This window comes from Myodes glareolus, chromosome 1 (assembly GCF_982192425.1).
Source record: "Myodes glareolus chromosome 1, mMyoGla1.1, whole genome shotgun sequence".
Classification (NCBI taxonomy): Eukaryota; Metazoa; Chordata; class Mammalia; order Rodentia; family Cricetidae; genus Myodes; species Myodes glareolus.
The window spans coordinates 27,138,736-27,165,964 of NC_142026.1; the positions used below are offsets into that span (position 1 = coordinate 27,138,736).

Here is a 27,229-nt window from a genome sequence, read left to right on the forward strand (position 1 = left end):
GAGAGGAGGCTATAAAGAGGGCAGGTAATGTCCCTGCTACAGTCCCGCAACTCCTCACTACAGAGTCCACTGGATCTCCAGAAACACCAAGCAACCATTCCCCCTGTTTCTAGAAAAAGCCAGAGCCAATTGTGCAGCCAGCACTAACCAGGAAGCCAGTTCTTAAAGAAACTGAATCTCTGCTCAATACTAGCAAACAAAGCCTATCTAAAAAATACAGCTACCAAGAACCTCCAATTGACTCCGGTTTTTGTGGGCCTGGAAGCTTCCCTTTTTTTTTTTTTTTTTTTTTTTTTTGCCATCTTTGTCTTTATGTGGAAGTACATTGCTGAACACTGGGTGCCATTATGTAACTGGAGATTGCGCATCTCATTTCCTGGCCTCCCAGACCCGAATAATCATACAAAAACTATACTAATTAAAGCACTGTTTGTCTAATGTCTCAGGTGTATCTCTAGCTATCTCTTATACCTTAAACTAACCCATTTCTATTAATCTGTGTATCACCATGAGATTGTGGCTTGCCGGTAAGGTTATGGCATCTTTCTCCTTCAGCAGCTACCTGGTGTCTGCCTGACTTCACCTTCTTTCTCCCTGCATTAAGTTTGGTTTTCCTGTCTATGTTTGGCCCTGCCATAGGCCAAAGCAGTTTCTTTATTAATCAATGATAATAAAAAATATTCATAGCATACAGAGGGGAATTCCACACCAAAAATGGCTATGGTTGGCAATCTGATGAAAACCATTTAAAGTTGCGTGAATCTTGAGTGAGAGTGGGGGTAGATGGTGTGCTATCTTGCTGTGGAATAATCCTTTACACTGTGAGTGTGTCTCATGGGTTAATAAAGAACTAACTGGCTTAGAGTTGGGCTGGAAGAGATTGGGTGGGAGAGCCAGACTAGGAAGATGCTAGGAAGCAGAAGAGGAGAGTAAGGAATTGCCATCCAGAATCAGAGGAAGTAGGACATGTACAAAATAGGTAACAAGTCATAAACCACATGGCAGCGAGTAAAGGAATGGAAATGGGTTAATTTAAATGTAAGAGTTAGCTAGTGAGCCTGAGCTATTGACTGAGCATTAACAATTAATATTAAGTTTCTGAATGGTTATTCAAGAACAGTTGCCAGCACAGGAAAACTCAGTCTATAAATGTCATTCCAATATGAGGCTGGAATTTCCTCATAAAACCTGACAAAGTCACTTGCTCAACTTTATTCATAGCAGCATTATTTGTAATAGCCAGGAACCCAGAAACAACCTAGAGGTCCCTCAATCGAAGAAGGGATAAAGAAAATGTGGTACATTTACACAATGGAGTATTACCCCAAGGTAAAAAATTGACATTCTGAAATTTGTAGGCAAATGGATGGGACTAGTAAAAGTCATCCTGAATGAGGTAACCCAGACCCAGAAAGACAAACACGGAATGTACTCACTCATAGATGAATATTATATACAAAGCAAAGGATAATCAGGCTATAATCCACAACTCCAGAGAAGCTAAGTAAAAAGAAGGACTCTAAGGGGGACACACATGGAGGGCCTCAGGAAGGGGAAATAGTTAAGATCTCCTGGGTAAACAGGGAGGGGGTAGAAGGAGTGGATGGGGGAAGGTGGGGGAAGCAGGAAAAGAGAGGGAGGGGAAACTGGGGCTGGTCTATAAAATGAAAACAATTAAATAAAAAAGACCTGATGAAAATTATAAAAGGATTCTAAACACACAAAAATGGAGTCAAACATAGCTTCTTTATAACCAACTTTTTCGTGCAGACTGATTGCTGGCAGGAAGCAGAGACATGGTTCCTTTAAGACATGGTTTCCTTGCTTGTGCTAATGGTATGGACACAGCTCATTTTGGAGGTCCTGCTACCAAACATTTAAGGGGTTTATGAGTAGTGGTTAGCACACGACTTGGTGGTAGAGTGGACCTAACAACTTGTCAGATTCTGACTGGTAAATGTGTCTCTTCTCAGTACTTCCACCCTGAAGCTCAGCTCTCAGGGAACCAAGTGTGACAGAGCCAGTGGACATAGCAGAGGTGGATAACCTAGTCCACTGCTTAACAGTTTAAAAGCTCATGTGGTCAGGAAAAGATTACAAACATGCAATATAGACAGATCCAAACGGAAAAAGTCTCTAAATAGGTTATAGTGTGTTTAGAAATGTACATAGGCTTCGGAGAGAAAAGAGAAGGTACAGACAGTCATGAAAAAATTACAGTTTTAAAATAATAAAGTCCTTTAAAAGGGAATAAAGAATATACAGAGAGTCTGGATTCTGTATGTTACTGTGTTGTCTTTTGATTTTCTGATTTCTAATAAAGAAACAACAGCTGCTAAGACACATTTGATTATGAAAGCTGCTAGAATAAACCAACATATATATTTTGAAAACGTCTTAACTTTAAAGTTTAAGTCAAAATGTATGCTACTTTGGGGAAGAGGCTATGCCTTTATTTCCACAGGATATGAAAATTTATGAATTTATTTAAGGTTAAAGAAAATCAAGTTTGATTGGTTATACTCCATGAAACCCTGGCTGTGGACAAATAAAAATAATGTAGAAGAACTACAAGATACATAATGCATATTTTACCTGCTCAAATATAAAACAAAAAAAATCATCTTTAACTGACTTGTACTCATCACATATTCCATACTTGTAATGTATGTTATCTTTAAAAGTTTATGTATTTTCAGAACAAGGGGATTAGACAACAATAAAAACAGATGGCCTAGGTGATCCAGCATCTAGAACAGCTTCAAGGCTGCTAAGAGGATCCAATTTCACAAAATGCTCCAGCCAAAACCTTACAATTATCCTGATTTTTTCAAGGTCTCCCCAAAGACTACCAGTGCCCCCATACAACAGGAAGTAGTCTAGAAAACAATGCTCACATTCCCCAAAGTCAGGTTATTGATATTTATTAGCATTTAAGGAAGGTTGATTATAAGTTGTTATTGGTCATAGTCAGAAAAAAGCTAGACAAAAGAGTTAAATTCAAAGTTCTTTTTCTAAAGGAAAAAGGCAGATATTATATGGAAATGACAGGATAAAAGGGTAGACTACTGAATCTACTTTTTTGTATTTTAATTTTTTTGTTATTTACTTATTTATTTATTTATTTATTTATTTATTTATTTTTGAATCTACTTTTAAACTAAAAAAAACAACTACAAGTCTTAAAGAGTTTACATTGGTATGGATTTTTGTATATTGATACAAATTTAAGGTTATTTTTGTTAGAACATACTCTATATGTGTCTCTACTCTTGTTTAAGGCATTGTATCTATGCAGCTCATTTAATAATATAATAAATTTCTAGTCCTTGAAAGTTGTCTTTGCAAACTATTTAGCATAATTAAGAAATATAGGTCAGCCCTTTGACTCCCTGTTCACCCTGCAGTGGTGGCTCCACCCTGCTGAACTCTCCCGAATCCCATCCCAGCTTTCATCCAGGTACACCTTCCTCTCTTCCTCCCTTCCCCCTGGGGCCATAAGATCTCCCCAGCTCAGCTGCCTTGCGAGCTGGGCCTGTGCTGTGGGCGCAACCCAGCAGGAGGCAGTTCCTGTGTTTCAATAGCCTGCCTGAGGACAGGTGGGCCCTGTGTCAGCTCAGCGACATTCCTGGCCAGTAAGGGACACTGATCTTCTAGCAGACATCCATCGGAGGAGGGGATTTCCCCAGCTCAGCTGCCTCACGTGCTGGGCCTGGGCTGTGAGCGCAACCCTGCAGGAGGGAGTGCCTGTGTTTCAATAGCCTTCCTGAGGAAAGGTAGGCCTTCTGTCAGTGAAGTCCCTGCCCAACAAGGGAACCTGACCCCGTATCAGAATATCCAATAGAGAGCATTTGAAGGAAGAGATGGGCAGACGCCAAGGCAAGAACTCCTCCAACAATCTGAAAAACAACATGAAAACACCAGATCCCAACGACCCTACAATAGAAGGACTTGAACACCTTAATCCAGAATAAGTGGAAAAAATGCCATTATGAAAGCAAGAGTCCCTTAAACAGGATATGAATAACTCCCTTAAAGAATTGGATGAGAAGTACAACAAAAAATTTGAAGAAATGAGTAAAGAAATGGAAGAGAAGTATAACAAAAAGCTTGAAGAGATGAGTAAATCCATGAATGATACACTGGGAAACCAAGAAAAAAAACAATCAAACAGGTAATGGAAACAGTTCAAGAATTGAAAACTGAAATGGAGGCAATGAAGAAAACACAAACTGAGGGCCGGCTGGATATGGAAAATTTAGGTAAATGAACAGAGACTACAGAATCAAGCATAACCAATAGAATACAGGAGATGGAAGAACGAATCTCAGATGCTGAAGATACCATAGAGAAAATAAATGCTCTGATCAAAGAAAACAGCAAATTCAACAAATTCTCATCACAAAATATTCAAGAAATCTGGGACACAATAAAAAAACCAAATCTAAGAATAATAGGGATTGAAGAAGGAGAAAAACTGCAGATCAAAGGCCCAGAAAATATATTCAACAAAATTATAGAAGAAAACTTTCCCAACCTAAAGAACGATATTCCTATGAAGGTTCAAGAAGCATTCAGAACACCGAATAGACTTGATCAAAAAAAAAATCCCCTCACCATATAATAGTCAAAACACAAAACATTCAGATTAAAGGAAGAATATTAAGAGCTGCAAAGGAAAAAGGTCAAGTAACTTATAAAGGTAAATGTATCAGACTTACACCGGACTTCTCTATGGAAACCATGAAAGCCAGAAGGTCCTGGATAGAGGTACTGCAGAAACTAAGAGACCATGGATGCAAACCCAGACTACTATACCCAGCCAAGCTATTGTTCACTATCTGATGGAGGAGGGTTATCTGTCTATTGTGTTATTTTCATTGGTCAATAAAGAGACTGCCTTGGCCCCTTGATAGGACAGAAAATTAGGTAGGTGGAATAAACAGAACAGAATGCTGGGAAGAGGGCTATGAGGCAGACGCCATGGAGCCAGCCACCAGGTCAGACATGCTGAATCTTTCCCGGTAAGCCACCACCTCGTGGTGCTATACAGATTATTAGAAATGGGTTAATCAAGATGTGAGAGTTAGCCAGTAACTAACTCTCTAGAGATAATGGGCCAGGCAGTATTTAAATGAATACAAGTTGTGTGTTGTTATTTCCGGGGCTAAGCTAGCCGTGCAGGAGCCAGGCGGGATGAAAAGCAGGCCTTCCCGCAGCCCCTCACTACAACTATCAATGGAGAAAACAAAATATTCCAGGATAAAAACAAATTTAAACAATTCGTAGCCACAAATCCAGCTTTACAGAAAGTAATAGAAGGAAAATCGCAACCCAAGGAATTCAACAGTGCCCACACTGCCTACAATAACTCAGACATCTAGCAACCCTTCACAAGCACAACTCAAAAAAGTTTGAAACATACAAACTCTACTAAACAAAAATAAATAAATAAATAAATAAATAAATAATAACCGGAGTCAACAACCACTGGTCATTAATATCACTTAATATTAATGAACTCAACTCACCTATAAAAAGGTACAGACTAAGAGATTGGATACGAAAACAGTATCCAACATTCTGCTGTTTATAAGAAACACACCTCAACCACAAAGACAGACACCTACTCAGAGTAAAGGATTGGGAAAAGGTTTTCCAAGAAAACAGACCTTAGAAACAGGCAGGTGTGGCCATTCTAATATCTAACAAAATCGACTTCAAACTAAAATCAATCAGAAGAGATGTAGATGGACATTTCATACTCATAACAGGAACAATTCATCAGGAAGAAGTCTCAATCCTGAATATCTATGCTCCTAATATAAAGGCACCCACATATGTAAAAGAAACTCTTCTTGAACTCAAGGCACTCATCAAACCACACACACTAATAGTAGGAGACTTCAACACACCTCTCTCACCAGTGGACAGGTTAATCAGACAGAAACCTAACAGGGAAATAAGAGAATTATTGGAGGTATTGAATCAAATGGACTTAACAGACATCTATAGAACACTCCACCCAAATAGGAAAGAATATACCTTCTTCTCTGCAGCTCATGGAACCTTCTCGAAAATTGACCACATACTCGGTAACAAAGCAAACTTCCACAGATACAAAAAAATATTAGTAACCACCTGTGTCTTGTCAGATCACCATGGATTAAAGTTAGAATTCAACAACAATGCTACCCCCAGGAAGCCAACAAACTCATGGAAGCTGAACAGTCAACTACTGAATCACCCCTGGGTCAAGGAAGAAATAAAGAAAGAAATTAAAGTCTTCCTTGAAATTAACGAAAATAAAGACACAACATACTCAAACCTATGGGACACAATGAAAGCAGTGCTAAGAGGAAAGTTCATAGTACTAAGTGCCCAATTAAAGAAAACGGAGAAAGCACACATTGGAGACTTAACAGCACACTTGAAAGCTCTAGAAAAAAAAAGAAGCAGACTCACCCAGGAGGAGTAGAAGACTGGAAATAATCAAACTGAGGGCTGAAATCAACAAAATAGAAACAGAGAAAACAATCCAAAGAATCAACGAAACAAAAAATTGATTCTTGGAGAAAATCAATAAGATTGACAAACCCCTAGCCAAACTAATCAAATGGCAGAGAGAGAACACTCAAATTAATAAGATCAAAAATGAAAAGGGGGACATAACCACAGACCCAGAGGAAATTCAGAGAATCATTAGATCTTACCACGAAAGCTTATATGCCACAAACTTGGAAAATGTACAAGAAATGGACTGGTTTTTAGATAAGTACCATTTACCAAAGTTAAATCAAGACCAGGTGAACAATCTGAATAGACCTGTTAGTCGCGAAGAATTAGAAGCTGTTATCAAAAACCTCCCGACCAAAAAAGCCCAGGACCAGATGGTTTCAATGCAGAATTCTACCAGAACTTCCAAGAAGTGCTAATACCTATACTCCTTAATGTATTTCACAATATAGAAACAGAAGAGTCATTGCCAAATTCTTTTTATGAAGCTACAGTTACCCTGATACCAAAACCACACAAAGACACAACCAAGAAAGAGAATTACAGGCCAAATCTCACTCATGAACATCGACGCAAAAATTCTTAACAAAATCCTGGCAAACTGAATCCAAGAACCCATTAGAAAAATTATCCATTATGATCAAGTAGGCTTCATCCCAGAGATGCAGGGCTGGTTCAACATATGCAAATCTATCAATGTAATCCATCATATAAATAAACTGAAAGAAAAAAAAACCATATGATCATTTCATTAGATGCTGAAAAAGCATTTGATAAAATTCAACATCCCTTTATGATAAAGGTGTTGAAGAGATTGGGGATACAAGAATCATACCTAAATATAATAAAAGCTATTTACAGCAAGCCGACAGCTAACGTCAAACTGAATGGAGAGAAACTCAAAGCCATTCCATTGAAATCAGGAACACAACAAGGCTGTCCACTCTCCTCATATCTCTTCAATATAGTGCTTGAAGTTCTAGCAATAGCAATACGACAACATAAGGGGATCAAGGGGATTCGAATTGGAAAGGAAGAAGTTAAACTCTCGTTATTTGCAGATGATATGATAGTGTACATGAGCGATCCCAAAAACTCTACCAAAGAACTCCTACAGCTGATAAACACCTTTAGTAATGTGGCAGGGTACAAGATCAACTCCAAAAAATCAGTTGCCCTCCTATACACAAAGGATAAAGAAGCAGGAGGGAAATCAGAGAATCTTCACCTTTCACGATAGCCACAAATAGCATAAAATATCTTGGGATAACTCTAACCAAGGAAGTGAAAGACTTATTTGACAAGAACTTTAAGTGTTTGAAGAAAGAAATTGAGGAGGATACCAGAAAATAGAAAAATCTCCCATGCTCTTGGATTGGGAGGATCAACATAGTAAAAATAGCAATTCTACCAAAAGCAATCTATAGATTCAATGCAATCTCCATCAAAATCCCATCAAAATTCTTCACAGACCTTGAGAGAACAATAATCAACTTTATATGGAAAAACAAAAAACCCAGGATAGCCAAAACAATCTTATATAATAAAATAAAGGAACTTCTGGAGGTATAACCATCCCTGACTTCAAACGCTTTCACTGAGCTACAGTATTGAAAACAGCTTGGTATTGGCATAACAACAGAGAAGTCGACCTATGGAATCAAATAGAAGACCCAGATATTAACCTACAAACCTATGAACACTTGATCTTTGACAAGGGAGCTAAAGGTATGCAATGGAAGAAGGAAAGCATCTTTAACAAATGGTGCTGGCATAACTGGATGTCAACCTGTAGAAGAATGAAAGTAGATCCATATCTATCACCATGCACAAAAATCAAGTCCAAATGGATTAAAGACCTCAACATTAACCTGACCACTTTGAACCTGATAGAAGAGAAAGTGGAAGTAGTCTACAAGACATAGGTACAGGAGACCACTTCCTAGGTAGAACCCCAGTAGCACAGACAATAAGAGAATCAATGAATAAATGGGACCTCCTGAAACTGAGAAGCTTCTGTAAAGCAAAGGACACTGTCAATAAGACAAAAAGGCTACCTTTCGACTGGGAGAAGATCTTCACCAACCCCTCATCAGACAAAGGTCTGATCTCCAAAATATACAAAGAACTCAAGAAACTAGACACTAAAACTCTAATTAACCCAATTAAAAAATGGGGTACTGATCTGAACAGAGAATTCACAGCAGAAGAACTTCGAATGGCCAAAAGACACTTAAGGTCATGTTCAACCTCCTTAGCGATCAGGGAAATGCAAATCAAAACAACTATGAGATACCATTTTACACCCGTCAGAATAGCCAAACTCAAAAACACCAATGATAGCCTATGCTGGAGAGGATGTGGCGAGAGGGGAACTCTCATCCATTGTTGGTGGGAATGCAAACTTTTGCAGCCACTGTGGAAATCAGTGTGGCGGTTTCTCAGGAAACTGGGAGTCAACCTCCCTCAGGACCCAGCAATTCCACTCTTGGAAATATACCCAAGAGATGCCCTATCATACCACAAAAGCATTTGTTCAACTATGTTCATAGCAGCACTATTTGTATTAGCCAGAACCTGGAAACAACCTAGGTGCCCCTCAATAGAAGAATGGTTAAAGAAGGTGTGGAACATATATACATTAGAGTTTTACCCAGCGGTAAAAAACAATGACATCTTGAATTTTGCACGCAAATGGATGGAAATAGAAAACGCTTTACTGAATGAGGTAACCCAGACCCAAAAAGAGGAATATGGTATGTACTCACTCATAAGTGGATTCTAGCCATAATTAAAGGTCTTTGAGCCTATTATTCGTGATCCTAGAGAAGCTAAATAAGAAGGTGAACCTGAAGAAAATCATGCAGTTTTCCTCCTGGATATTGGAAGTAGACAAGAGTGCCAGGCAACATTGGGTGCACAGGGGCGGGAGTGGATGGAAGGGGAGAGGGTTAGAGAAAAGGGAGTTGAGGAGGATTGGGGAAAGCTTGGGGGGTTGGGATGCGGGGGAGGGAGGAAGGATGGATATGGGAGCAGGGAAGTATATATCTCAACTAAGGGAGCCATTTTAGGGTTTACAAGAGACTTGATTCTAGAGGGGTTCCCAGGTCCAAGAAGAGATCCCCAGATTGTTTCCTGGACAGCAGAGGAGAGGGTGCCTGAACTGGCCTTGGCCCATAACCATACTGATGAATATTTTGCTTATCACCATAGAACCTTCATCTGGCGATGGATGGAGATAGAGACAGAGACCCACATTGGAACACTGGACTTAACTCCCTAGGTCCAAATGAGAAGCAGAAGGAGGAAGAACGTGAACAAGAAAGGCAGGACTGTGAGAAGTGCGTTCACCCACTGATACAAGGGGACTGATCTAATGAGAGTTCCCCAAGAACTCTGACACTTGTTTCCTCTGCATGTTCTGGATTTTTGGGATCCTAGTCAGTTTGGATGCTCACCTTCCTAGACTTGGAGGGAGCGGGGAGGAACTTGATCTTCCCACAGGACAGGAAACACTGACTGCTCTTAGGGCTGGAGAGGGAGGAGGAGAGGGAGTGGGGGGAATGGGAGGGTATTGGGAGGAGGGGCGGAAGTGGAAACTTTTATAAATTAATAAAAAATAGAAATTAAAAAAGAAATATAGGTTACTAGTCACTTATAATTATCAAACTTATAGTCATTTTAGTTATGTTTTCAAGATCAGAGATATATTTAGATGGACAGACAGATGGTCTTCAGACACTTTATACAGACCTACAGAATATAGACTTTAATATGTTTAATAACTTAAAGCTTTTTCATGGCAGTGAGACTTGCCTGCTCCTGGCAGCACTAATCTACTCAGAGAAGATGATGGGCATTGAAGAAACTCTTCAGAGAGTTTGTTTTCTTTATGGCAAAAACTAGCCATTTGGGTAAAGAAGTTGTCCTTGATGCAACTGCTGACAGTATATTGTCAAAACTGGACCAGCAGGATACAAAAGAAAGTGACTGCAAGATTTTGCCAAGAGAAGATAGGATAGTCCTTCAAAATTCCCTGCTTCACAGAAAAGTGTGTCAAATGTTCTAGACCTGTAGGTCAAAGATGGATACCGCAACATTGCAGAGGAACCTAGCATGACCATCCAGGCAGCCAGATGTCCCTGTCATCAGGTAATATTTCACTCTTCTGGGGTCTTTGACAAAGTTGAAGACTAGTAAAGTTTTTCTTAGTTATGATAAAAGCTAAATTATGTATAAAAGTTTAGAGTCATAACGATAAATAATATTTTCTCTAAATTTGCCAAATACAAATGGACTGGATATTGTAACTGCAATTCTTACTTAACAGCTGTTGTGCTATATATAGTTTTACTATATTAAGGTTAAAACTTTCCTTTTTACTTAGTAAGAAAGAAGAAAGCGCTGTGAAATAATCCCTCTATACACCGTGAATTTGTATTACTCTCATGCATTAATAAATAACTCACTGGCCTATAGCTGGGTAGGAAGAGATTGGACAGGAGAACCAGACTAGAAGGAGTCTGAGAAGAAGGGCAGAGTGAAGAGTCTCCAGCCAGACACAGAGGAAGCAGGATATGTACAAAATGAGGTAACAAGTCATGAGTCATATGGCAGTAAGTAAAGGAATGGAAATGGGTTAATTTAAATATAAGAGTTAGCTAGTAATAATCCTGAGCTATTGGTCTAGCATTTATAATTAATATTAAGCCTCTGTGTGTTTATTAGGGAGCTGCTGGAGAGACAGAAAGTCTGCCAACACTATATTAATAAAATGTGCTAATCAATGTTTTTGACCTAATAATGGATAATGGCTATTATCACCAGTAAACAGAGCAACATTTTGCATGTCAGAGCCTTTGCCTTTTATCATCTAGCTTGTATTGGACCTTTATAGTTATTTTTGTTTGGTGTGAGCAAGAGTTGCTTACGTTGACTGGCAAAGCCAAGTAAAGACTCTGCAGTCAGCTCATGTAGATAGAAATGCAGGTTCTTCTGGACTGGCTGTGTAAGTTGGGTAAGTTACTTGTTCTTGCCCTTGTCTCATCTGTAACATGAAGATGCTAGATGTATGTAGCTCATGGGATTGATGGCTTCATATTAATCATGATTTATAAAGTTCTTGGCACTGTATGTATTTCAAAAAAATAATAAACACAAACTTGCAAAATTGACATAAGTATCCTTGAACAAGTCAAAGATTCATCACCACCCAGAGAGACTTTATTTATACAAATTAGAAAAAAGGGGACACCACTGATGAAATTCATAGTGGTGCAGAAAGGGGAAGGAAGCCTGAGATGTTGAGCTGGCAAACAGCCCAGGAATCAGCAATGTTTGGACATTAACAGCAGAAACACCTGAAAGTTCTTATTAAAGGGTCTGATGATCAGCTACAAGCTGTTAAAAGACAAAACAAAACAAACCTCTTTGTAACTCCTCACTCTAGTAGCCAGGACTTCCCCACCCCCAACACATATGAAACAGTAGAAATAGCTGGGGTTGCTCAAATGTGTCAGCCAATGACCCCTCTCACATATACCAAAGGATTGGTGGTTCACGCAAAGGTACTAATAGGAAGTAGGGACTTGGGAAGCTGGATAACTGAGGAAAACATGGCCAAGGGATGGAACCAATCTGAGTAACATCCAGGGTGGGCCACTGTTGCCCAGTGGAGTGATGGGGCAACTTCAAGTCAGTGTGAAGGGTGAAGAGCCAGCAGCCAAGCTCTTTGAGTCTGCTGGAACAGAATCACTATTTCCATTGCCTTGTGCTGTGCAGGCAAAGGCTGAGTTGGACATTGTTCTAGAAGGGAAGATGTCTACTCTACCCTACTGGACAGTCAACAGCAATGATGGAGACTAAAGCTGTCTGTCATTCTTACTAACTTCAGGGCTGCAGGTGTTTATTGCAAGGTTGTCAAATACCAACTTCGACGAACTCATACATTCCAGGGTAGGTGCTTGAAGATTAAAATTTTTAAGGAAAAGGAACAGAGATATCAGAAAACCAAGAGACAGAAACACAGGATAGCATTGGGAGGGACACTCAGTGAATGCTGAATCTGCTTCATTTATTTTTCACATGTTTATATACTTCACTCCAAAATGGGAGGGGCAATGGAATAGACTTCATTAACATGACATAGGGAATATACTTGAATTCTCTGATCTTTGCTCCATATGAAGCAGATCAACCTCTATACCCAAAGTACTAATTAACCACGCCCTAGGTCAGAATCTTTCATTTGGAGCCACACCTGTTTTTAACATCTTTGAGAGAGCAACAATAAGCTCTAACTCTCTGACTTCCAGTCAAGGTGAAATAGGTTCACACCTGTGTGTCCCACATATTCCTTCCTTTTTATTTTATTTAATAAAGCCTGTGCTTCCGCTACAGGACAGATGGCTGTGTCTGTCTTGGGAGTCATTTTCCCATGTTCCAAACTTACCTGTCATCAGTACATACATTCCATCATGTATGTCCAGTTTTGGATTGCCTGGGTGGGTGCAGGGAAGGTCTTACCCATCTCTCACTATCAACCTCTGTAAATAAAGGGTTAAGGGAGAAAGTATCACTAGGCACTGTGAACCTTTAAGTCAATTTTCTGTCAAGAGAGTTAAACATATGCAAGCAGATACTGCTTTGTGATACATAAACTCCTATGGCTACAATATTTCCTAATAATGGGATGAAGAGTGACCAGAGGTGAGATTGCCTTCTAAAGGCTTGTCATGTCAATTTTTTCTCAGACAAGCTCTAATCTTTTTCTAATAATGAACTACATTTTCTTCATAATGAACTACAAACCTTAACAGGTCGATACCATAATTCTAGCACTCAATTTGTCAATTTGTCAAATCACAATTCTTTTAAATCCATTCTATTCAAAAGACAAGAAAAGGTTTCTGTGAGGGTGAGCTTTGCGTCTTTTCTCTCTCCTGTAGTCCATCTTCATTGCTGCTTCTACGTTTCAAAGACAAGTCTCAACTGTCCCAGTCTCTGAGCAGCAGTGAAAGCCTTTATGGCCCCCCTCCTCATCTCTCACAAGGGGCAGAGTCACTCTTTGCCTCCATAATAGTGTTCCATTGCTTTAACAAGTCTCTTTCCCTTAGAGGGGAAAATTTTCTGAGGTCTCGGTTCTCAGGTCCTTTATTTCAACAGCAGATTGAATACCATACTGGCAAAAATGAGTTCTGTATCCCAAGATATAGTGTGGATAAACTGTCAAGCATTCAGTCAGTGTTCTTGGACTGACTCCAAAATAAACAGACCACACTGAGGTATAGAAATTTGTGCAGTAAGTTCACCAAGAATCTAGGAGTCACCAATTGCCACCACAATCTTCTTTTTCTTCTCATACTGCAGCATGATGTTGTAAGAAAGTCAGGAACACAGGTTCAGGAACCTCACTCTGACTCTGCTGTGGGGACACTGGTGACCATGATGCATCAGGATTGTCATCCTTCTGCTGTACACATCAGACCAGACTTTCTGGAAGCCATTGTACTTCACCGTCTTTCTGTGAACAAATACAGGTATATCCTCAAGCCCATATTAATACAGGCTGGGGTCCTGTTCATAATCCAGTGCAAGGGTCTTTCCACCCTGCTTTAGTGAAGGTCACCTTGATGCCATCATGCCAAAATCTTTCTACAGCAGATTGCTCGTGGGCATCCATATTCAAGAAATTTAGAGTAAAAAGGGGCATGATTTGAGGTGTTATGTGGTGACTGAGAGCACAATTCCCCCATTTTTTATCTTTTGAAGTTGTGGTTTCAGGGAGCCATGGGCATGCTCCACAGTTTCTTGTTCTTGAGGGTTATAAGAAATGCCAGTTTTGTGTTTGATATTCCATTTAGAACAAAACTGCTGAAAGGTTTCACTAATCTATCTGGATCCATTGTCTGTCTTTATAATTTTAGGGATTCCCATATAGGAAGAACACTTTAAGCAATGAGTTATCACATGTTAGTGGCTTCTCCAGTCTGTGCAGAGGCTATTAAGAAACATGTATATGCATCAGTTGTCACATACACACGATATGAGAAGCATCCATGTTCCATAACTGATTAGGAGGCAGACCTTGATGATTTACTCCCAGATAAAGTACAGGTAAGTATTGTGGATATACATCACACTGCTTGACAATCTGGTGAGCAATGTCTCCTGTTAACCCAAATTGTTTCCTTAAACTCTTCATATTTTGATGATGTAAAACATGTGATCATTGATCAAGCTCAACTTGAAATAAAGCAATAAACTTTGTAAACTTATCGGTTAGAGTATTACCTTCAGCCAATGGACCAGGAAGAATGTGCTCTGATATGACCCACAAAGCATGGCAATTTCCTTTGATAAATGGCATCTTGAATTTGCTGGAACAGCATTTTAACTTGCTTATTGCTAGTCCCAAGGCATGGGACAGTTTCCAGTATCTGAAGGGTTTTAAAAATGTAATGGCAGTCAGTAGATAAATTAAATGCATTATTTGCAAAAAAAAAAACCAAACTTGGAATACTATACAACAGCTCAACTGTTTCAACTGAGGCCAGTTCAGTTCACACTATATGTCCTTTACCACCAACAACACATACTGCTCCTCCACTGGAAGAACCATCTGTAAAAATTGACAAAGCAACCTGTAGTGGGAAATAAAAGAATATAGTTGTGTGAATTATAGCATCCGATCATCTGGGGAAAGATTATTAATCTGGTCTTGAAATTGAACAAGCACAATTGCCCAACAATCACTATTTTGAAATAACTAATCAATCTGTTGCTTAATATAAGGAGCGTAGATCACTTTAGGTTCCCTGCCAAAATATCGCCTAGATTCCATTCTGCTCTTCCATACTAAACAAGCTAATGCTTCAAAATAAGGGTTTAATACCTTGACTGGTAAGACAGGCAGTTGTAGCCACATAAACGAACTGTTTTGCCATGAAACCACCGTGGGAGTAAGTTTTGTAGGTAATATACATGCTTGCCAAGGTTTATCATAATTAATCTAATGTACCTGCTGTTTCTGTAATGCATACTCCACTTGTTCCAGTATGTTGGTCAGCTTCAGTAAGCTGTCAGGTAGAATTCAGGTCATTGCTTCCTTTAAGTATCCAAGCTGTAAGTCCCCCTAGCTGACAGGTTTCCAAAGACCCCTGGCTCGAGGTGCATTTGCATTTCAATAGACACTTGTGGGCTGTTTCTCACCAGCTCAGCTGTCTGGCTGGGAACTAGGATCTAGCTTCAGCTGAGAACCAGGAGGGTTGCAAATCACACTCCCGGATGCTGCTTGGCTCTGTGCTGCCATTGGGTACTTGGAACCCGGAGGTGTCAGTCCGTCCATGTCTGCTGTGCCTGGGATGTGTGATCAGTGGTCCCAACATAGACTGGCACCAGCTGGCAAATTTAGCTCAGGTTTCCAGGTGCCTGCCACTACAGCTGCTCTGAAACCACTCCCTCCCCCATCCACCACTGAGGCAGGCAGATCTTCCTTCCCCTTTCAGTCTGAGCTTCTTCCTTTCCAGCTCTCTCCCAAAGAAGCAGCTTCTGCCTTGTTCCCTTCTCCCCACTTCTCCCCTCCTCCCTCTGTTTCTCTTTCTCTCTGCCTCTCTGCTTTTCCCCTTTCTCCCCTTTCCCTTCCTTTCCATAACTCACTAAATAAATATCCAACCTCACTCTGCCTATCCATCTCGGTCTCTCACCGGCCATGTGGCTGCAGCTCCTCGTGGGACTGGTTGCCCTGCCCAGGCCTCTCACCCACCAGGCAGCTCCCTGCCTAGGCTCCCTACCTAGGACCCTCTGGTCTTCATGGCCGGTAGGCTACTCAGGGGCTCCCTGCCTGGGGCTGGCTGCCCTTGTGGTCCACTGTGGTCTCGTGCCCGCTGCCCACTGCCACCCCTCGGGGACCTGCAGTGTTTCTGCCACTGTGCCCCTCGGGGATCCACAGCATTTTGCTTTGATCATAACACAAGCTCTGTAGTGTCTGATAAACTGCCACTTCTTACATAGTTTTATGCCCAGGGATACACAGTAGGAGGCAGAAGGAAGGCAGTGGTCTGAATTCCCTGGAAAGATAAGACTACTTGAGTGTCTTAAATAAAGACCAGGTCTGATACTCTCACCCACTCTCTTTCAGAAAAAAAAAAAAAAAAAAAAAGAGAGATTTTCAGGTTTCACAGAACATCTACCCCAATTCTTTCAGGATTGCCTGTACTAACTTACATTGAAAGTCTAGAACCATCCTTGCCTTTTCCACAGGTGTGTTACCTACTTTATTGAAACTGGCTCATCCTGTGAGCATGTGAGCACAAGGGTGTGTGGGTCTGAGTGTGTCCCTCCTCTTAAAGGAATGCTTCATGCCTGCTGCTGCTGGACAGGGCACATATGGTGGCTGAGTGGGTAAGGAACTTTAGAGGGCTTTTTCTGGGTCTTCTCGTGACTCCAGAACCAGTCTGGGTGTGAGAATAATCAGGATTCCTATGTTGCTGTTCGGTGAGAAATAAGGAAGCTTGGTTTCTTGTTCCTGAAGAAGCACTTGAGACTGGGCTGTGACCTGGGGAGTGATTTTGGACGCTATGCAAAAACCCAAACAGCCTGAGGCCTCTGTAGACGGAAGAACTCAGACTGAATTTAGGAGAGAATTATGAACTTGTGAGTCATTTAGCCCAGAATCAACTTCCTGTTTCCAATTGCCTGACCTTGAGAGCAGCCACAGCCTTATTCAGGGGAGACTAAACTTTGGTAGGAGGCTTTCAGCCTTATATTCAGGGGAGACTAAACTTTGGTAGGAGGCTTTCTGGTAGGTAGAGTGATGGAAACACAAAAAGCATAAAACAAACAAACAAAACCCTAACGACCAGAATTTCTGGACAGTGAAGAGGAAATTTCAGAAATGAGAAAGTCAAGGGCCTGGCTGATAACGAGGTAAACAAAATTCTTTCTGAACTGAGAATTAAGCCTTGTCCTTCATGCTGCTTACCATCTGAACCAGTATAATCAATCACATACACCCTCTGCTGTAACAAAAGCCTTCTACTTCTGGCTTAAGCAGGAGCTGGTAGGTACCTGCCAACCCAATCGGTCTTGACCCAGAATGGGCTCCCAGGCCCCCAGAACTCATTTATCCACCAGAAATTGGATCCTCACAACACCCAACAGAAAATGTCTATGGAAGCCAGGCCATTAGCCACAGTTCCCAGTTGAGTTTTCTCTCCATGGCTAAGCTCCCAGGGCTGAACGTCTGGCTTCTCCTTCCCATTTTACGTCACAGGATAAACAGTGTTAATAGAAATGTTAGAAATGGTTCACCTTCTAGCTGTTCCCAAGGACAGTGTGTTCATCCCCGGTCTGTTTTACTGGTTTATCTGCCCTGTCACTCGGTTAGAGGGGCCAGGCCATTCTTAGAAAGGATACCTCGGAGGATCTTTGGAGACATGCCTGTGTGGGTTTACAATGGGGGAGGGGTACATTCTGCTTTCAGAGTCACCTTCTCAGTGGGCTCTCTCAGCACCTGACAGCTCAGCATTGTGATGTACATTGCAAAGTTTTATTTTGGAGGATAACTGAACAGGAAGGATGATACAGAAAGTCAGGAGTAGAAGGTTGGCAGGGCATTTACACAGAAGGGCAGAGGGGAGGGTGGGCTCTCTGAGCTCTGTGCAGTCGGCGGCTGGAGGGATGGGTGATGGTGGACGGAATACAAAGGACTATGAGAACAAAACTATGTGCTTATACTGTTGAGGTTGTTGGTTTGTATCATTGGTTGAAAATTTTCTTTTCAAAGTCTTCGCAAATCGGATTCCCACTGTGTCTCCAAGATTGTTGAGCTTGCTGTTCTGAAAGGGAAGCAGAAAATCAGTGATAGCTGTCACTTGGTAAGCTTGGCTATTCCAATGGGGAGGCTTAACACAATTAAGAGAAATTTTGGGTGGGTGGGGGGCTTAAAGATTGTTCAGTAGGTAAAGGCACCTGCTGCTAAGCAAACTGAGTTCAGTCCCTGGGATCCACATGGTGGAAAGCGAATCCACTACAGTAAGCTGTCCTCTGACCTCCACATGCACCGCACCCTGCATACATTGATGCATTGTCTCCCTACAAAGTCAATGAGTAGAGGTGTAACCATTTTCTTTTTTTTAAAGAAAGAAGTTACATTCCCTGAGGGTTTGGTTTATATCTATTTCTTGGGAAGACAGAAATAAAACTAGTATTGCAGGCTTAATATCCCTTGCTCTAGATGCCTGAGATCAGCAGTAGTTGGGTTTTAGATACTGGGATATTTGCCTATACATGATGAGATACCACAGGAGTGGGATCAAAGTCAAAATCCAAAACTCATTTGGTTTATATAAATATTTCACATATAGGCCAAAAGCAATTTTATGCAATATTTTTCAAATATTTTGCAAGAAACAAAGTTTTCATGGTATGAGATTTTCCACTCTACCATGTTGGTGCTAAGTGAGCTACAATAGCAGAAATGAGCAGAGTCTTCCTTTCCCTGCGCTTTTAATTTCCTGGAAATTCACTAGGCTAGATAAGGAGTTAATGGAATTTGAAGAAGAGGCAGAATCTTAATGCAAATGAAATGCTACCAGGGCGGTGGTGGCACACCCTTCAGCCTCATCCTTGGGAAGTGAAGGCGGGTGGATCTCTGTGAGTTCAAGACTGTTCGGGTCTACGTAGCAAGACCCTTCTTAACGTATCCTCTTAGCAAACCACTGTCACACTTAGTTAAAAATAAACTAAAAGACGATATTAGGGTCTCAAACTAGCCACAAAAGGTAAACTGACAGAATGTTACTTATTCATTCTGGGCCCAGCACTTCAGTTAGCTATATCTTATCTCACACACCCACCCTGAATTTGGGACACAAAGAGCTGTCTTTGACTGATAGTGAACTAAAATAAAAAGTAATGGACTGACATTAATTGCTCTTTCTAGGTTGATGAGAGACAGCAGAATATAGTTTCTACACCCCAAACTCATGTCACTCTGGACAAGATGAAGTTTCCATGCCCACTTTATGCCTCGGTGAACAAAGACTCAATGGGACAACTTCCTTGTACCACCTTCCCCACCTCTCAGTTGTCTACCTTGACCTCTGTCTGGTGTTCTAGACTCTGGCTGTACTTTCTTTTCACTAAAGCTGGCTCAGATTTCCTTCTGGTCTCCCCTTAGATCGTTGAGGAAGTGTTTTAAAGACATGCCCCCAACCTTAGGTCACCTCATTCAACGACAAGTGGAATTTTCTAATTCTGTGGCAATTTTTAAAATATTTATTGCTATTTATTACAATTATTATTAAAGTATTATTAATATTGGTATCCGTCAGAAGGTGCTATTTATTACAATTATTATTAAAGTATTATTAATATTGGTGTCTGTCAGAAGGAAAGGCAGAGCATCACTCAGCAATGCTTCTTGCAGTAGATGGGAATTAACAGACCCACAACTGGACAAGGTCCAGAGACTGACTGTGGAGCATTCAGCTCTAAATGGAATGTCGTTTTTTTCTGTGGGGTGTTGAGACAGGATTTCTCCGTAGCTTTGGACCCTGTCCTAGAATTAGCTCTTATAGACCAGGCTGGCATTGAACTCACAGAGTTCCACCTGCCTCTGTCTCCCGCGGACTGGGATTAAAGGCAGGCCGACAACAGTCTGCTAAATGGGATGTCTTTATCAAAGACCTCTCCTCAAGGATCATGGATCTAAGTGGAAGAGGTGGCACAAAGACTGTCAGACTTTGAAGTGGCGGATGAGTCCAAGAAACAGCATCTTCCAGACACTGGAGGGCTCATACACCACAAGCCTCATGGTTTACTGGTAAGGTTTTGGCCTGTCTGTCTCCTGCCTTTGTCATTTTTATTACTTTTAAACATATATGCTTATGTGTGATGTATACATGTGACTGTGGGTGCCTGAGGAACTAAGAAGAGGGTGTTGCATTCCCTAGAGTTGGAGTGCACATGAGCCCCTGATGTGGCTTCTGGTAACCATATTCCCTTCTTTCCAAGAGAAGTATGTTCTCTTAACAGCTGAGCCATCTCTTTTTGCTACAGCACTAGGACATTTAGATACTAAGAAATTTGAAGTTTGACAATGCGAGAAGTCCAATTTTTTCTCTTTATAGATGAGAAATTCTGTCTGTCTGTAAAATACACTTTTGTTCCCTGCAGCCGTAAGCACCTCTATAACCTGTTGCTCTCCATGGGTGAAAATCAGCTGTCCCAACGTGAGCTTCCGGAGGTCCAATGTGAGTCACTGCTGCTTTCCCCACTTGCATCATGGGACTTTTCGAATTTTTTCTCAACTTTGACTTGTGTGGGCTTGCCCCATAATGAGGGCAATTATAGCATCTACCTGACATTAGGGAAAGTGACTCACCTCCAAGAGAAAAGAAAGCAAAGCAGAGATTCTTACTTTATGAGAATGCTGTGGTTCTGAAAGATGAGGCGATTGTTCTCCATAAAACGTTGTACTGAGTGGTATGCCTTCTAGTTTAGCCTGTTCTTGATTTTGTTTATCCGCATGTGCTCCGGGAGGTCTGGAAAGTCCTCTTTCCTCTGTTGCATGAAGAACTGAAGGGGTGCTGCCAGCAGAGTCCTGAGTTGGCCGTTCATGTACTCTGTTGTCATTGCCACACATCCCGGGTCTCCTGTCCTTCAGCATTCAAACAAAATGCTTAGTCAGCCTAGGTGTTAGCATTCCTGGGGCCCCACAGCCATGCATGTGCCCTCAGCATTCAGGCATACTGTTAGGCACGCTAGGATCTTATGACCTATGTAATTCGTGTGCATGCGAGCATGGCCATGTAATCTATATGTATGCATGACTATGTAAACCCCTACACACATGCACTGAACTACCTTTAAAATGTGGACATGCCCACCCCATGTTCTTTTTTGCCACATTTCTTTGAGACAGGCCTGTGCACCCACCTCTTTCCTTTCTCTCTATGAGTAAAAACTCTTAAAGCAGGTTTTGTTGTCTATTCTCACACATGGTAATATCATTGGTGCTGAGGCACAACAGGCTCCCCCACTGCCCAGGACTGGGTTCATCTACAGCTGAAGGCGTAAGTCACAGACAATCCCACACCAGTTTGGAATTATGATTAATAGAATGGTTATTTATTCAAAGGGGAAAAAACTTACAGATTACCGTCCCAGACAACAGCCCCTCCGCGCGAACAGGAAAGGAGTCCAGGGGCCGGAAACGGAGCCGGAAGACAAAGAGAGAGTGGAGGACAGCCGCTGCTTTTTTTAAAGGGAGAGACCACGCCCCAATGGGCTGGTAACTCAGCGGCGATTGGCTGAAGGAGCTGAAGGAACTCCCACAGCATCTCCCCCTTTTGTTTAAGTAAGAGAGTTCTAAGCCTACTACGCAATTATATACAACAAGTACAAACCTACGAAATTATATACAATAAATACAAATATCCTATTCTAACTAGCTTAAGTCTTGTATAACAAATAACTTGGCCAAGTCATGAAAGGAAAGTAACTACATTTATATAATCTTCAATCCCATCGAAGATCTGAGAAGGGAAATAATGTTATCTGAGTAATTAGGAAGTGCAATCAAACAACTTCCAGAACATGTACCAAATCGCAGAGACAACTGGCTACCTGGACAAACACCCAAAGTCACATTTGCAGCGTTGAAGCAATCAACTTTGGCTAAGGCCTGATGTAACTGACATACCATTTTCAAAGGCAAGAAACTTCAAAACTATCTTACCCTGTCTTGGCAGGATATGACAGTCTTGTTTTATCCATTTACGGATATTCTGTAACTCTGTCAGTAGTTGAGGTATGAGCATTTTTTTACCCAAAGGCCAGTTCTGCCAAGAAGAAAGGCTCCAGGTGGAGTGTCTTTGGTGCTCAACATTCTCTCGGGCATAGATCAGTGTTGCCAGGAGTGATTGTGTCTCCCTACCATAGAACTCTGAATTAGATTAAAGGCCATTTTCTACAGCTCTTTGAAGAGGTTGAAGATTATCTATCTATACTGAATATAATCTCTATATATCTAAAGAACCTGATTAGTCTAATTATAAATGACAAACTTAGATGACTGTTGATCTATATAATTCTCAATATCTATCTAACTTAAAGACTGAGATAATAAACAAGTGTGCAATAAATGAGGACAATGAGACCTCCAAATATAAACAATGTGCAAGTATACATTGCAATATGGTAAATATATATCAATACATAAACAATATATAAGTATCTTAATCAGAGGTAGAAGTGTACAATGCAATATGGTAAATATACATATATCAATACAATATATATATACAAATACATAAAAATGTTTTAAACAGAGGTAGAAGCATGAAGCATGCATGCATAAAATAGTCAACATAATTTAACTTTGTATCAATATATAAGAATCGATACCAATATGTTTGTCTAAAAGCAATAACTCACAAGTACAAATCTATTTATCCCATAATCCAATTATCCCTCCTTTTTTTTTTTTTTTTTTTTTTTTTTTTTTTTTTTTTTTTTTTTTTAAGATTCCTGTGCTTATAAAATTCCTCCCCCAACCCTCAACCGTATACTAATTATAACCAACCCCTAAATGATGTCCCTAAACCCAAGGACAAACTTTATTGGGAGAGGGGACGTCGTTCTCTAGAATTACTTCCAGCTGTCATGGGGGCGACGTTCTTTCTGGGGGATCCTGTGAAAGTAAAATGATGGTTAAATTTCAAGATCAATGTCTTTTAAAATTGCAAATAGTCTCTGAGTATTTTGTGGAGGTCTGGCCAGAATGTTGTACAAGATGTGCACCATTTCAGCACGTTGGAACCGTCTTGTGCAGCTGGTACCCAAAACAGGTCTTGTAGTAGCGCTATCAGTATCATGACGTCATATCAACCAGGTGGAGTTGTTGTTATGGGGCCCCATCTTCTTCCTGGAAACTTCAAATGTCACTGTAGGAAAAACTCATTGTTCATTGTGGAAAACTTAAACATTAATTATATAGACATATACATGAATACCTATATTCAATGAGAGACATGATAGATATATTTAATGAAGGTATGATAGATATGAAGAAAAGTAAAGATGTTTTCTAAACTCATATTTCTTTCTGTCCCATATCATGGCTCTTGACATGAGACAGAAACTCCAGAAACTCTGGGTTTTTCTTTAAACAACAGGCTTGGAATTAGAGAGGGACTGAGCCAGAGTTCAACTCTAAAACCAGCTCTATAAATTTAGAAATATGATTTAGTATATGGTACTTACAGAACCTATTCAGTTTTCTTGATAGTCCCTATTGGGCCGTTATTTTCCATCTGTCAGTATTCAAATATCCAGGGTCCCTTGAACTTTTCAAAGACCAGTGTTTTCCTGTGGAGATAAGAACAGAACCCTGCCCCCATTCTATATGCTTTTCTTACCACCTGTATGGTTATCATCATTGTAGATGCTGTCATTTCTCCTTTCCAAGAGGTTTCTCCTCTTCAAATCGAACCTTTATTAATTTTGATGGTATCCACAATTTTTCTTCTCCTGTGGAAACAAGAGCAAAACCCCTTCCCCAACGTAGCACATCTCCTGGCTTCCATTGAGAGGTCAGCACGTCTTTGAAATAAACAGGTTGGTTTAGTTCAGAAGTTTTTTCCATTATCCAATGCCTCTCTGCTGCTGTTGTTCCTTTCTCATTAGCATTAAGAAAATTCAAGGTTAATAAAGCATTATGCAATCTATTTCTGGGGGTATCTTTCATCCCTTTCTGTTTGTTTAGCATATCCTTTATAGTACGATTTGATCTTTCTATAACTGCCTGACCTGTAGGATTATTTGGTATACCTGTAACGTGTTTTATATTATAATAAGCAAAGAAGCGTTTCATTTTCTTAGATACATATGCTGGACCATTGTCTGTCTTTATTTGTGCAGGTATACCCATGATGGCCATAACTTCCAATAAATGTGTGATTACCGAATCAGCCTTTTCTGAGCTCAGGGCAGTTGCCCATTGAAAACCTGAATACGTGTCTATGGTGTGGTGTACATATTTTAATTTACCAAATTCCATAAAGTGGAACACATCCATCTGCCAGATTTCATTCCTTTGAGTACCCTTTGGGTTACTCCCTGCAGGCAATGGTGTTTGATTATAGAAAGAACAAGTAGGACATCTCTTTATAATGTCCTTAGCTTGTTGCCATGTAATGGAAAACTCTTTCTTTAAGCCTTTACTATTGACATGATGTTTTTTATGAAATTCTGAGGCCTGCAGAACGCTTCCAATCAATAATTGGTCAATTTCAGCGTTACCTTGTGCTAGAGGCCCAGGCAGACCGGTATGGGACCGGATGTGTGTTATGTACATTGGACAAAGCCTATTCCTAATTATGTCCTGTACCTCGATAAACAATGAAGTCAACTCTGTGTCATCTGGTATGAATTCAGCGGTTTCAATATGCAAGATAACTCTTTCTGCATATTGTGAATCTGTAACTATATTAAGAGGTTCTTTAAAATCCCTTAGCACCATAAGAATGGCATATAATTCTGCCTTCTGGACAGAATTATAAGGGCTTTGTTCCACCTTACTCAATTCTTCTGATTTATAACCTGCTTTCCCTGATTTATTTGCATCGGTATAAAATGTCCGAGCTCCAGTTATTGGAGCATCACGTACAATTCTAGGAAGAATCCAAGAAGTTCTCTTTATGAGGTTAAGTCTATCACTTTTGGGATAGTTGCTGCTAATTTCTCCCAAAAAATTAGCACAAGCTCTTTGCCATGGTTCATTATCTTCCCATAACTTTCTTATTTCCTCAGTAGTAAAAGCCACTATAATTTCTGCTGGGTCTATACCTGCTAGTTGACGAAGTCTCAGTTTACCTTTTATAATTAATTCTGAAACCTTTTCTACATAAGTTTTTAATTTTTTACTTGGTTTATGAGGTATAAATATCCACTCTAAAATAATATCTTCCCTCTGCATTAAAATCCCTGTAGGAGAAATTCTGGAAGGCAGTATGACTAGGATGGAACTAAGATTCGGGTTGACCCTATCCACATGTGCCTCCTGTAATTTTTCCTCAATCATTGTCAGTTCCTTTTCTGCTTCAACTGTCAATTTTCTGGGACTATTCAAATCCTTATCACCATCTAAGGTTTTGTTTAAATGAACTATTAGATCAGGTGTTATCCCAACAGCTGGTCGTAGACTGGAAATATCTCCTAACAATCTTTGGAAGTCATTAAGAGTCCGTAACCGGTCTCTCCTAATTTGTGCCTTTTGTGTTCGAATTTTCTCTAACCCTATTCTGTAGCCTAGGTAATTAATAGAATCTCCTCTTTGAATCTTTTCAGGGGCAATTTGTAATCCCCACCTAGGCAAAACTTTCTTTACTTCTTCAAACATACTTTCCAAAATATCTTTATTTGAATCAGATAATAAAATGTCATCCATGTAATGATAAATTATGGACTTGGGAAATTGCTTACGAATTATTTCCAGTGGCTTATTAACAAAATATTGACACAATGTGGGACTATTGAGCATCCCCTGTGGGAGGACAGTCCATTGATATCTCCTAGTAGGCTGAGAATTATTATAAGTAGGCACTGTGAAGGCAAATTTTTCTCTATCCTTTTTTTGCAAAGGTATAGTGAAAAAACAATCTTTCAAATCAATAACTATAAGAGGCCATCCTCTTGGTAATAGAGAAGGCAAAGGAATTCCAGATTGTAGCGGACCCATAGGCTGAATTACCTTGTTGACAGCTCTTAGATCTGTCACCATTCTCCATTTACCAGATTTCTTTTTTACAACAAACACAGGAGAATTCCAAGGGCTGGTTGATTCTTCAATATGGTTAGCATCTAGTTGCTCTTGTACCAGCTGTTCCAAAGCCTGTAACTTATCTTCAGCTAGAGGCCACTGCTTGATCCATATTGGCTTCTCAGTTAGCCATTTTAAAGGTAGGGCTGTTGGTACCTCTAAAGGTTTGCTATTGGCTGTGTGTTCTTGTACAGCCTGAATGGCTGGTGACCTTTTTCCATAATACCTCATTATATCCTTCCCAGAATTGTGAGTTCCTGGAACTACAGGAATGTTAATCTGGGTATTCCATTGCTGTAGCAGGTCACGGCCCCATAAATTTATTGCAATATTTGCTATATATGGCCTTAATCTTCCTATTTGCCCTTCAGGCCCTATGCATTCCACCCATCTTGTGCTTTGTTTTACACGAGATAGGGTTCCAATTCCCAGGAACTGAACATCTACCTCATGAAGAGGCCAATTCGGATGCCAGGATTCTGGAGTAATTATACTTACATCCGCACCTGTGTCTAATAAGCCTTCAATAAAAATGCCATTTATACAGACTCTTAGCTTTGGTCTTTGATCGTTAATATACGTTTGCCAAAATATACGTTTACTCTGTCCTCCTGAATTTTTTGACTCATTCTCCACATGTAATTCATCATTTAGACCAGTATTACTTTTTACGGCAGACATTGGAGTTTTTAATTTTCTTGGTGAGACACATTTTCGACTGTAACTGGGAATGACTGGGCCACTTTTGGCTTGGGGGCCTGCGAGAGGCCCCTCAAGGAGTTTCCCGATGGTATCGGGTTGCCTTGTCTGTCTGTTGTTGACCTGCATTCGTTGGACCAATGTCGGCCTTTACCGCATCTTCTGCATATACCTGAAGGCTGAGATCTC

General features: G+C 40.4%; 1 protein-coding gene across 1 annotated transcript in view; it reads right to left on the minus strand.

Annotated features, from left to right (window-relative positions):
- Positions 1–18,042: 18,042 nt before the first annotated feature.
- LOC146896140 (nuclear autoantigen Sp-100-like) overlaps positions 18,043–27,229 on the minus strand; it is a 76,696-nt gene continuing 67,509 nt past the window's right edge. The window contains exons 16-17 of the mRNA XM_087905018.1: positions 20,939–21,178; positions 18,043–18,353 (exon numbers count right to left, since the gene is read on the minus strand). Of these exons, the coding sequence (XP_087761144.1) occupies positions 18,225–18,353; positions 20,939–21,178 (369 nt within the window). The 3' untranslated portion in view covers positions 18,043–18,224. The remainder of the gene's footprint in view (positions 18,354–20,938; positions 21,179–27,229) is intronic.